At 43.8% G+C, this 12882-nt stretch overlaps 1 protein-coding gene across 1 annotated transcript in view; it reads right to left on the bottom strand.

The window, feature by feature from the left end:
• Positions 1 to 999: 999 nt before the first annotated feature.
• The window catches only part of pcdh7b (protocadherin 7b), a 114504-nt gene continuing 102621 nt past the window's right edge, over positions 1000 to 12882 (bottom strand). The window contains 2 exon segments of the mRNA XM_026162155.1: positions 1000 to 4015; positions 5285 to 5303. Coding sequence (XP_026017940.1) covers positions 3543 to 4015; positions 5285 to 5303 — 492 coding nt within the window. The 3' untranslated portion in view covers positions 1000 to 3542.

A 12882-nucleotide genomic window follows, 5' to 3' on the forward strand; every position in this document is an offset into this window, starting at 1 on the left:
TTTCAGACACTTGCTCTACAGAGACTTTGTTTTCATTTTATCTGATCTCGAAATGCAAGGCATCACCTTGCAACACCATAGCGAACCCTGTACCGTGCTTAGTTGTAGGACAGGGTTTCATCATCTGCTGATATGCATACACTGTAAATCTTTCTGTACGAGTGTTGTGTTGCATGGCACATCCTGAGGTGTGTGTTCTGTCAGCCACTCTACCTTGCAGCTTTTTCCCTCCACACTTCCATTCCTAGTAAACCGTCACATTAGCATTTTTATCTCTAGGCTCCCTCAACTCTGAGCAGTCAAATGTCTCCAAGCATTTTTTTTTAATTTCTTTTTCCTGCTCTCTATCCTGCTAAGCTTCTAAAATCAGTCCTAGAGCTTGTTTCATGCACAAAGAAGGTTACTTGACCTCGGATGTCACACATGTACATGAGTGGAACACGACAAAAAAATCCATTATATCGTTATTATTTCTACCAACAAGCAACTTTTGAATGTACCCGCACTCATTCGGTAATGCACTAAGCTAGGAATGGATATTTCAACAAGGTAATTGAACCCAAAGAGCAATAGCCGTTTGACTATTAGACCTACAGGCTCACTGACATTTGACTGGTCGTCCTTCAACAAGCCTTTGACATCATGGGATTTCATCTAAGATATGCAAATGTATTTCAGTCCTTAAATGCCACCCCATCTATTTTTGTGTTGCATGTCAACGTAATTGTTTATGCACCATTCCAAACCAACATTTAATCATACCGATTGGTATAAAAAGGCACAATTGCATATTTGCATTCACTCTAGTTTTTTTTTTTTTTGTATGTTTCTTTTTTTTTCCCTTTTTTTTCTTTTTTTTTCACTCTAAATATACAAAGTGGCACCAGGTAAAGAAAAAACACATAGTATACTGATGATCATTTTCACGGCTTTTGACTGTTATTGTGAAACAATATCTGTGAGTTTAAAAAAATCAAATAAAAAAGGAGTATTTTTTAAAAAAAGCAATCAAAAGCTTCAGGTAAAAAGTTGATGAAAAAGAAAACATATGAAAGATATGGGTTTTTGTTGTAGCACGAGGTGAAACAATAATGAAAATTAAGCATGAAAAATGCATGGAGGGGGTAAAATAAATCCACAGCATAGTCCAAATCGATGTACTAAGTTGTCCTACGTAACTCGTGTTTTTAGGTATAACAAAAGCAAAAACGATGAATTTCTGTGTTTACAGGGATAACATTTTTTTTGTACATTTTGTTTTACAGTTTTTTTTCTTCTTCCTTCTCAGTAAGTGAAGTAAGTTCCCATTAAACGTGCAGTAAAAAGTAAGTATTTATGTATACAGTTGATAAGTATAGGAGCACTTTCTTTCAAACAACGAGTAGTACTTACAGACTATAGATTACCGGAAATGCAAGAAAAAGCATCTCCGGTCAAACCAAAGGGGTTTTGCTAACATACAAAAAGTTCCATTGCATCTTTTGCTTTATTACAGTCATGAGATTTTGCACCTCTGTAGCTGCAAAGAAAAAAAAAAAGTCACTGGAGACAGGGAGGCACAACATCTCAACATTGTTATGTGTCTGTTTAACTGGTCATAAAGCATCAGCTCTGTGGGTGTAATGGATGTTTTGTTGAGACATCACATTCTTATCGTTCAAACTCAAACCTTCATTTTTAAAAAAAAGAATAGTTCTTCGTGTACTTACAGCAAAGTTCTCTCTGTTTTGTGTCTGCGTGTTATAAAAGAAAAAGAAAAAAGGGAATGCTTCGTATTACTTACGAAGCTTTTGGTTTTAACTGTAACACCAAATTTTTCAGCCTGTAATCCAAAACCCTTCAGGAATCTGCTCATTCAGAAGTTGCGTTTTGATTGTTCTCCATTGAGCTGATTCTTACATTCATGCCCAAAGAGCCTTCGCTGTGTACTAAGGGAAGCGGCATGTACTACTGGTAGAACAGGTCTTAGACAGCCACTTGTGGGTTAATGTCACCTCGAAGGCTTGAGAAGAAGAGAAAGAGAAGTTGATGCTTGTTGGTCACATGTGCATTATGATATTTATTGCTCAGTCCTATCACACAACAACAACAACAACAACAAAAAAGAAAATAACAGTTTTTAGAAAAAGCTGTACTTGCAGCTGTTTTTAGGACCAACTAGGCCATGTGTATGCTTCCCCCCTCCCCCCAGCCTATTATTGGTGTACATCTACAGTGGCCTATACAAACACACTATATACTGCATATCTGGCCCGTACACACATACAGTTTCCATTGAACCTTGACAATTTTAATCTCATGCCACACACTGTGCTTACCCAGGATTTTCAATGAGTCAGTATAGCAGCGCCAGCGGCCTCAGTTAAATGAATCTGCCTTTTCTGTATGTGTGTGTCTGCATGTGTGTGTTTGAGAAAAACAGGGTAAGTATCACAACTTGGTATAAATACTAGCATCCCACTAAGGTGATCCGAAATGTACAATTGTGGACACACATGCTGCTCTAGCCAATGCGGTTGTAGACGATGGCTGTAAGATCTTGCATTTATTAGGAAGGTTCGGGTCTCAATCTCGCCAATCAAAGACAAAGAACGAGAGACTGAGGAAAGGTAGCGAGACAAAAGGGAATGAGAGCGGTTAGCGCTGTTGCTATGAGCTGATGTTTATGTACAACGAGTGACTCCTGTAGAGAGCGTGCACACTGGTAGTTTAGAGTCAGTCACTGAAAGTTTGTCAGTCTATCAGTAGGGTTGTAGTCAAACCATGGGGGTTACTGCAGCAAACTGCATTGGCTCCCATTTCCATCCACGAATTCCCACATCGGGAGAGGAACGAGTATTTAAAGCTTAGTCTTTCCCCTCCTTATAAGATTCGAAAGCGGTTGACTTTTGGTCTGCAACGTTTATCACAAACAGTAAAGATGACAGAATCCGTGGTCCGTGTTACACCATGAGACCATGAATTTGTCCAGTATATTACTTCAGCCACAAAACATCATGTCCAGACACTGTTCTTTGAAATTTTAAAAAAAAGGGCATATCCAGACACACTGTAAAGTCAAAATAGTTTACATGTACAGCTTTGTTTCTAGAAAAAACACAAACAGAAAAAAACGACGTGGGCTCTTTTGTATAGCGTCAACTTCAGGGAATGGGGCCCTTAATGAGAACAGGGGTTAATGCATGCATGCACTGTATATGTAAAATGAGCTGATTACTGTACAGACTGACTGTCAGGCAGCAGACTGTGTCCTAAGAGCCCGACTCGCCAGTAGAACAACCTCAGAGAGAGTTGAATCAGTGCCCTCAGCAGTTCTTCCTCCTCCTCCTTTCGTCCAGTTAATGGCCAGAATTAGCACTTTAAAAAAACGGTGACTATGTTTATATATCCACAGGGATTTTTCATTAAGAAGCTGTCGCAAAAAAGTCTTTGGAGAAAGTGTGGCTAAAAGCTTCTAAAGCTGTAATGGTGGTGGGTAAGCAGCTATGCTTATTGTTGTGTTTGAATGCCACACGTTGTGACACACGAGGAGCTCTTCCAGCTCACAGATACACCTCCCGTCGCGTCAGAGTACCACATGTTGTGGGCTTGTACTCCCCGGTAGGTGCAAGGGGGATCTCCTCGGTGGGGTGGCCCAGCACCTCCTCCCCGGCTCCTGGCGAGCCATAGGGAGGCGAGCCGAAGGCCTCATAGGAGGAGGAGGAGGAGGCCATCTTCTTGTTGAGCAGGTTGCGATTGCGGTCACCCATCATGTGAGCAGCGGTGGGGTCTCCGTTGGCCATGGCGGCCATGGCGAGGGTCTCTTGGCTGCCGGGCTGCTCGGCGCTGCTGCTGCCGCTGCCGTTGCCGCTCATGAAAGTAGAAAGCTTTGGTTGTTGGGGGGTGGTGGTTGACTTGGATGGCCGTCGCTCGGGCGACGTGCGCACAGGCATCCAGCAGGAGTCCGAGTGGCCATACTCGTCACATTCCCGCGTGCACTTGCCAGTCATGGCTACGTCAGGCAAGGGCCGGGAGTCTAGAAGAAGCAGAAGAGAAAACCAAAAGTAAGTGACGCTGCTTGTTTTGCTAAAGTGGGCTATTTAATGATAAAACTAACGATGGTAATGACACACTCTCCTACCACTAAGTGTTTGTTTGTGGTATGTGTTACATGATTGGGCTGTCATGAATTCCTTCATTCGATGCGTGAATCTGTAACTTTTCCCTAATGAGGTCATCAACGCATCTGAATGTTAATGAAGAAGGTAGAAAACAATAGAAACTGGTCACGATGGTTGCCAGGCACCCACTTCCACAGCTAATCTGAGTTCCAATTTTTCATCCCTAGTGAGTCCAATAAGGCTTTTACGGAGAGAGGTTGTTCTCGTTTTCATGCAGAACCCATACCACATGACAGAAAAAAGTAAAACCAAAAAAAAACAGAGAAGACTCCACTGGTACGACAACAGCCCCAAACAAAAAAAAAAAAAAAACTGTGGCGTGAATCAGAGTTGAAATAATGTCATGCTTCAAAACGCGCTTGTGCTGAGAGGGGAAGGGAGGAGAGGGGAAGGGAGGAGAGGGGACCAGTGATGAAGATAGAAGAGAAGAGGTCAGTTTACACTTTCGGTGTGTTTAAAGATACAAAATTAAGCCTGCTCTGTGTGGGAGTGTGCTTGTGTGTGTCTCTAATAATCGTGCAGCTGAGGATTTTTGGGAGAAGAGAGCACCGACAAGAGCCTGTTTTCTTATTTTGGTGATTGGCAGACGGCAATCATGCTCTGATCTAAGTAGCTTAATAGCTTTGCGTGGCTCAAGCACTCTGATATCCTCTTAAATTCCGTAATAGGAGTCTTAACAAATTGCCTAGCAGGGCGCTGGCCTCAGATTAACCACGTCTACTGCATTATTGTAGAAAGCAAATTATGTGCTTACAGTGCTAAATCAGGACAACAGGTTGGACAGATATCCTTCTGTCAATAGCTACTGTCAGACTCTGTGAAGTATATTAACCCAAATGCAAAGCAGAGCTAATGAATTGGTTCAATATGAGACCAAAACCGTAAGGAAGGAAGAAAAGGAGGATCCCGAATGCTTAGACGCTACACAGTGCCAAAGGTAACACAAGTGCCGGTGTTATAGAGATGCTGTGTTAATGTCTTTTTATTCATGACCTGATGGAAAGTATGGAAACCCAAAAATCAAGCAAAAGCGTTGGTGAGTGCAAACCAAGCCAAGCATGCCTTTACCTTTAAGAAAAACAACAACAGAAATGAAAAATAAAAGAGTTTGGACCATGGCTTACTTTTAATGCTCTTTTTCTCCTGTAAAAGACAAAAAAAATTTGAAATCAATCGTTATGCCTTTATGTCACGCATTTTATATATATATATATATATATTATATGTACTGCAAGAGAAACCTTGAGCAGCCTTCAAACTGTAACTAAAAGACACGCTGACAGCGGCACAAAAAAGTTTTATGCAGAGCAGACACATGACTGAGGACAGAATGCAGCCGAGACAAGGACAGCAAAGAAAGGGGAGACAGATAACACAGAAATGAGGGTCTTCTAAAGTCCTGCTGATTTGGTTTTCGCCTCATCAAACAAATCACTTGTTCCACTACAAAATTTGCCTCACAGCAAAGCATCTGATAGGACTTCAAGAGTGCCATTCCTACGCTGTCGGAAGCTTATCTTTGTTAAAGATCTGTTTGCGGTCAGTTTTCATGTCGGCGTCAACTGTGTAATGCTAGTCAATATATAGACAAAGCCTCAGGGGCGTAAGCACCGCTCGGCAATAAGAAACTCAAATAACCAAATAAAACAAATCTTTGGGTTATTTTTCCATGTCTGAGGGCTCACAATACAAGTATTCGCGCCTAATGACTTGTAAACAGCTAAAGAAATTAGAAGAATGGCGTGGAAAATAAGTGAAATAGATGCGAGCGCAATCACAGTTAATGGCGGCTGATGTGTGATGCAAATGATAACCTTTGCTTCAGATCGGCACCGTGTTTTCTTCCTCCCTCCCTTCCTTCCTTTTCCCTGCCTCACAGCTATCAAGGAGATAAGTGGACACCAAGTACTGATTGTCTCGCTCATTTACACATAGGATTGAGCCATTAAGCTACCCACAATGCACAGCAGCTCTCTCGGGGCCCGTTTCGTGGCCCTGCTCCTGAATGCTCATCCAACTGGATTCTCACCTCACTCACATTCAGGCAAACTACTCCACAAAAAAACCAAAAAAACAGCAGGGCAGGGAAGACCACTCGCTACCTCCAGCTCTCGTGGGTAAGCAGTCAACCTTCAGCAGCACCGTCTCTGCCGCCCTGCGCAGTGAGATGCTGAGGTAGTTAGCCAGTGCTCAGTGTGTTGTGCACACTGTAAGGAGGCTGATTTTCTAGCTATGGTCCATTGACTCTGCAGGCTTGCTAAAAATGAAGACATTTCCGACTGAGCTAATGAATTGGGCTGCTACATCAAAGCAAAAATACTTTTTTTTCCCTTCTTCTTCTCTCTTTCTCCCTTCACGAGCGTGACCTCCCCCAGAGGTTGGACCATCAATATGAAACCATTTAAATCCATCTGTCCTTTAGCTTTGGACAAATAAGTGCGCCGGAGCCGGGTTCAGCTGAGAGTAGTTCCTCCACCTGCTGGCTGAGGCCGTGCTAAATGAAATCTAGCATCACGTTGATTGTTTATCTTACCGAGAAGAGAAAGAAACATTATTCCTTCATTTTCCCACTTATGAGCCCACGCTGGGCCGCTCGATTCCTACTCACTCGAAATCTTAAGGATGTAAATCTGAACAATGAAAGCTGAAAAATAAAATAGTGTAATTATTGCCAGTTTGTTTCAATGGAGAGGACGCGCTGTGCTGCTTTCCATACACACACACGGGGCCCTTTCAAGAGCCAATTCAGAAATGAGGTCGTATAGAATATCTTCAAAGGAAAAGCCCTTGAGCCCACACAGCAGAGTCGCTGGCTTTTTGCTACAATATTCGCAAACGTCCTCCGCACCCACGCTTGCTGACCACTATACGACACAATGCAAGTGGGTCAGATCTGGCGTGTTAAAAAAGCCTACTGCGACACTGAGAGCCAAACAAGGAGGCCTCTCCATCCTGGGTCACATCCCTAGGGCTCAGACCTTTTATTTTATTGTTGTTGCTTTTTTATATGGGGATCCAGAGCTAGAAAACTAGTGTGGATGCCCACTCTCTACATGGCTGGAAGACAAGAACTTTCAGCCGAGTGGAGGCTGGTCTGCTAATAATGGCCACGACTTACATTCACTCAAAAGGAGGCTTCTGAAGGATGAAGGGAGGAGTGCCGATAATGACTCGGGGATTGACAAGAGCCAGAAGAGGAACAAAAGTGCCGAGATGCCTCAGTACAAGCGACGCTCTGAGATGTCAGTGCCCCATGCTGCGCGCACATTTTTAAGGGGTATAAAAAGAAGACCTCCTTCAGCTGTGCAGGGAAAAAAGAAGCAGGCTGAAAGTGGGCCAGCGGCTGCACCAATCGTCGAGCTGCGGCTTTTCTTTAGTCAGCCACCCCTATCAGCTGACTAGCTTACACTTTGGGTATTTCAAAGAGCCTACGCTGCTTGGGTACAGTAGCGATTTGATGCGGTGTCTTTAGCGCTTGCTAAGATGTTGCAGTGGTAGTAAAAAAAAAAAGAAAAAAAGAGAAAAAAAACAGAGCGCCAGACTGTCCGGGCATTTGCACACACTTTACAGATTAAAATTTGTTCTGTTTTGTTTATGTCAGAGTAGCGTATTGCGTGTTTTCACTACAGCGTGTCAGCGAGTTCATGTGATGGTCACTTTTTTTTCTGCAACAATGTCTGAGGCTTTCTCATTTCTGGCCAGCAGATTCAACGCAAAAAGCCAAAGCAAGGGATGGAGGGAAAATGAGGAAATAAAATAGAGATGATGCGCCTGCACGCATTTTTTTCTTCTTTTTCTCTTTGTATGTGTGTCTACTCTGTGTCTTTGACAGACATTGCACTTGGCTGGATAGCAGATAGGGGTCGGAGCGGAAAAAGGAGGCGAAGGGCATGAGGGAGAAGACGCAGACAGGGATGATGTAGAGAGCGAAGGACAGGCAGAAAGAGAATAAAGGAGAGTGATAGAGAGTGTGTGTTTGTGTGTGTGCTGAGTATAGCAGGGTCGGGGCATGGGAGAAGGAAAAACAGCAGACTGACTGGAGAAGACAGCATGGCTGCCTCTGGGCCGTCACAGGCCAAACATACTGCCAAAGAGAGCAGTTCAGAGGAGAAGAGAGTAGGGGAGACAAGGGGGAGATGAGGAAGAATTGAGGACATTAGCAAAGACAGGAAAGGGGGGGAGATCGCAGGAGGATAAAGAAAGGCCAGAAGAATAAAACAGAATATGTGGTCTAGTGTAAATAGTTCCTGGTATGCCACTCCATGTCTGTTCTAGCAAGCGCACATTAACTCATCAATCCAAAGCCTTAATTTAGCCCGTTTCAAGCTTCGGATTATTCCTCTAAACAATGAGGTCCTGTGTGCAGCCAGATGCAAGGCGCCACTCACCTCTCTTCTAACTCAACCTAATGTGCTTCTGTCTCACTCTCCTTTATTAAGAAGGCAAAAAAGGAAGGCTATGACCTCCCAAATGCCATTTACGCCCGTCCACATGATTTCAATTTCTCGATTAAGACAAGAGATAAGAGAAAGATTTCAGGGCCTTGAAGAAGGTGTCTGTGTGTGAGAGCAGAGTCTAGCCTAGAAACGGACATGTGATTGCCCTGCAGCCCTGGTGAAAGGCCCTCCCTGTATCGACTTTTCTATTTTTGCAATCACGGCGCACAGTGACGACGTACGTTGCCGGGTGTCGTTGGAGCAGCTTTTGGAAACGCTCTGGTGTCTGTGAGGAAAAATGCAAAAAAAAGAAGGGGGGACAAGTGTGAAGGGGTACGAGGAGACAAGAAAAAGTGGAACAAATGAGCCCGAGTTAGGGATCAAGCATTAAAAAAAACAACAACACCAAAGAGTGCTAGCGTTCCCCCCACAGTTGCTCAGCAGTCGTCTTTCTTGTTTCCCTCTTTCTACTCGTTCGCGCCTCTAATAGGGTCCCGTTTAATTAGCTGAAAACTTGCCGACTAATTATGGCACAGAGCGAGTCTCTCCGTGTTTGGCGGTCTCACTTTTTTTTTTTGCAGGGCCCCTGTGGCACTGCCTTGAAGCTGAGAGGTCCTCAGCATCAAAGGCAGATGGGTAGACAGCCCTAGCTGCAGATATAATCCAACCAAAGGTGGGTTAGAGAAGGAGGTTAGGGGGTAAAAGAGAGGAAATGGAGAGCAAAAAAAGAAGGAAAGAAAAAAAGAAAGAGAAGAAAGAGGGAGAAGGGTCTAAAAGGAGAAAATAAGGTGAGGGAGGAAATGTTCCTGGGAGAGAGGCGCGGCGAGAAAAAGGAATAGGTGCTAAATTATTAACGCGGCGACGGCGAGTTCAGACAGAACAATATCCACAGGAAAAAGCGATATTTGTCTTTCTCTTGCTGAGATGTTTGCCAGACAATTAAGGAGGGATGGAAGATAAGCAGCGGCGCAGGGGAAAACGAGAACAAAAAGGGAAGTCCTGGGGAGTAATGACCTTTGAGAACCCGAGACGTGGTGTGCGCCGCCGGCGGCAGCGGCATTAATTGACTGCATTAACATCAACAGCGGATACTTCTTTTTGTTTTTTTTTCTCACCCCTCTCAGTGGCATCTAACCCCCCAGTTAAAATCCTGCAAGTGGGAGGCCGCTTGGATCGAAAGAGCATAAAATAACAAATTTCCCATCCTGTAATTACCATTCTACAAATGACTATTAGTGTTATTAGTAGTGTTATTAGTACTTTTATGCAAATCAGGCACTCTTCCTGAGCCTACTTGACCCACATGTGGCCTTTTTCTTCATAACCGACATCTTTCTGCCTTAGCCGTGCTGCTCGTAGGCCGGTTGGAGGAAAGCTGTTGAATGTGGCAGCAGGTGTATTCTGCAGCTCCCTGTGCCTCTTGAAGTATTTACTACCTGGGAAGAGCAACTAAAGGAATATTCTGGATCACCCTCTGCCTCACCACCACCAAAACCTTGCCTTGAGAGGTGCAAGACAAGCTGGAGGAAAACCTGACAGTAAGAGGGGAGAGAAAACATTCAGACATGAGCATAAAGCTCTGATCAGGTTTCGCAGTGAGCTGTGGCCTCCCTTTTCCTCATTTCCCTAGATACCTAACCTCTGCGGTTAACAGTGTCGTAAACATTTGAAAAGATATGCACACAAAGCCATCGAGAACTTATGGGAGGATCTTTTTTCTGGGTCACCGTATAGGCAGGTAGAAGATATCACCGCTTTCATTTCCATTTCATGTTTGCAGCCTGCAGTCTATACGCTAACAAGCACTACAATAACGCCGCAAGTAGGCATTATGGGTATGATATGGACTGCTTTTCTCTTTCAGCAGGGTCAATACTCTTTCCGCAATAATGAATGTACTGTGGCTTGCTCCTGAGGTAATTAATTCAGGAGAGATTAACTAGCATAATTTCATTCTGGTGACGATCTCTCAGCCAATTATCAAATGCAGCCTCGCGCTCTCCCCCTACCCTCTGCACATGTTCTCCCTCCCTGGGTCTCTGCCTCTCTCGGCCCATTTGAACACTCAGCACTCAAAGCCAAAGACCCCCATAAATAAAGCGTCCCAGCCTGTCACGCTCCCTCATTCATCTTGCGATCACGCAGACTTGTGTGCAAGTGCGCATACGAGCGCAGGCTCTTTGTACAGCAGGTGGTTGTCATGTTTGGCTGGGAGCATATTCGCTCTCTCTCTCAGGTAAAAGCCACATACATAAATGTAGACACAACAAACTGTGTCATCTGTGCACTTCTGACCCAACTATCTATAAGGAGAGCGACTGCAAGATGATGTGGCGAGGAGAGGAGGCGAGTGACTCATCCACGCTCCTAATAAGACTGATGATGCTGGCTTCCTGCCATTTACACACACACACACACACACACACACACACACTGAAGTCTACTGAAACAACTCAAAAACGCTTCCAAGCTACGCCCAGCACACCCAGAATCTTACAAAAAGGCGATTTTCTCATCGGGCTTCATATTAGCAGTGCAGCAGTTATAATCACCTTTACAAGCTGCGACTCAACACATTCTTATACGCAGTTTGTTTCCGCTTGAAAAACACCCAATTACGATATATAATAAAGTATTACCACCATTTTGCCCAGCATGCTACTCTGAGCTCACACAGAACACTCTGGAAGCCCCGTGTGAGGATTAGAATTAGCCGCTCTGCTATGGTGAACACATGCAGCACATGCTAGCCACCGATAAAACAACAACTCGGCAGCGCGCTCACACAGGCGCTGGCGGTTTCTTTCCCGCCGTAGCAAACTTCACAGAAGCGTTTCGGGTTATACCTAAAATGAGAAGACTAGCGTGCTACGTCACCTAACAGGGCGGACACAAGAACGCACATCGGTGTACAAAATGGCAAGAGCTCACTAGGCAGCTGCGAGAGTGTTAGCGAGGGTTTAAATAAGTTAAAAATGTGTGTTTTCCTTCAGTTTTTTTTCCTTACTATTCCTATAAATTCTCCCCCCTCTCTCTCTCTCTCACACACACACTCCATCCCAGCCGCCCCTTCTCTCTCTCTCTCTCTCTCTCTCTCTCTCCAGTCTTTAGAAAAAGAAGTGTCATTGCTTCCCCTCCACTGTTACTCTTATCGCACACTCCCAGACACACTCACACAATAGCCTGTTTTACACCATTAAATGGTTATTTGTCAAAATACAATTTCAATTAAATCCTCCCTAAAATAAAAAAAAGAAGAAGAAAAAAGAAAACTCTGTGATTTGTGCTTTTTTTTAGTGACTGTACTATTAAAAAAAACATCTAAGTCATAGGATTTCATGGACGTACTGTAGGTCCACATGGAGAAAGAGCTACACACTATAAGCAGGCTGTTGCTCAGAAGATGGGGACATTTGAGAAAAAAAAAATCGATATAGTTCTCTGATACGGTTTAAAAAGAACACATTTCATGTTCAGCGCACGTTCTTTAAGAGAAAGTACAATATCTTACCATGTGGCGAGGACGCGTGCACGTCAGAATTATTCATCCCGTTTGCTAGAAAGATTCCGTGTGACCCACATATCTCAGATTGTGTTCATGCATTGCGTCATCTTTATTTAAAAAAATAAACGACCCTATTTTAAATAACAAAAGACCGAAAGAAAAAAAAAAACCCCAGATAAGTAATCTCCGCACGAAATGTCTAAAACAAAGGCTCCACTTGTAATAAGTAGTTAGCAGCAGCAGGCGAGCTAGTTAGCTTGTGAGTCAGCCAAATAACACCTACTATCTACCATTCTTGTCATCCTGTGTGTGGTAATTAGCTCTCAGCTGCTAGCACATTCTAGGCCAGAGTGAGCCGGGCATGGTGAGTCACCACCTTAATGGAAAGCTAGTGGTGGAAATGTGGAGGGTGTAATTATGCTGACCTAAAGGGACAGGCTTTCAGTTTTTCACCATGTAGGCTCATAAACAGGCAAAGTGAGCTCCACTCCGGGGCAGGAAAGGCAAATTATCTGGGGCCTGTGTTTCCCAGAGGGATTTGTTTTCGGTGTTTCAGCAGGTCCTGAAAACATGATGGACTTCTGTGTTCTACCTAAAAAACTCTGAAGGGAAACAGAGCTGACCAGGTTCTGCTGATTTAAGGAGGATTAAAAGTTGGCTTTCTTTCTTTTTTCCTTTTTTTGGAAAGCCGAGCCTATTAGCGAGTGCAATTCTGAGCGGGCGGTGAATACTGTGCACGTTAAACTAATAGCAGATTCAAAATCTACTTTATAACAAAGGT

Source organism: Astatotilapia calliptera, chromosome 3 (assembly GCF_900246225.1).
Source record: "Astatotilapia calliptera chromosome 3, fAstCal1.2, whole genome shotgun sequence".
In the NCBI taxonomy this organism is placed as follows: domain Eukaryota; kingdom Metazoa; phylum Chordata; class Actinopteri; order Cichliformes; family Cichlidae; genus Astatotilapia; species Astatotilapia calliptera.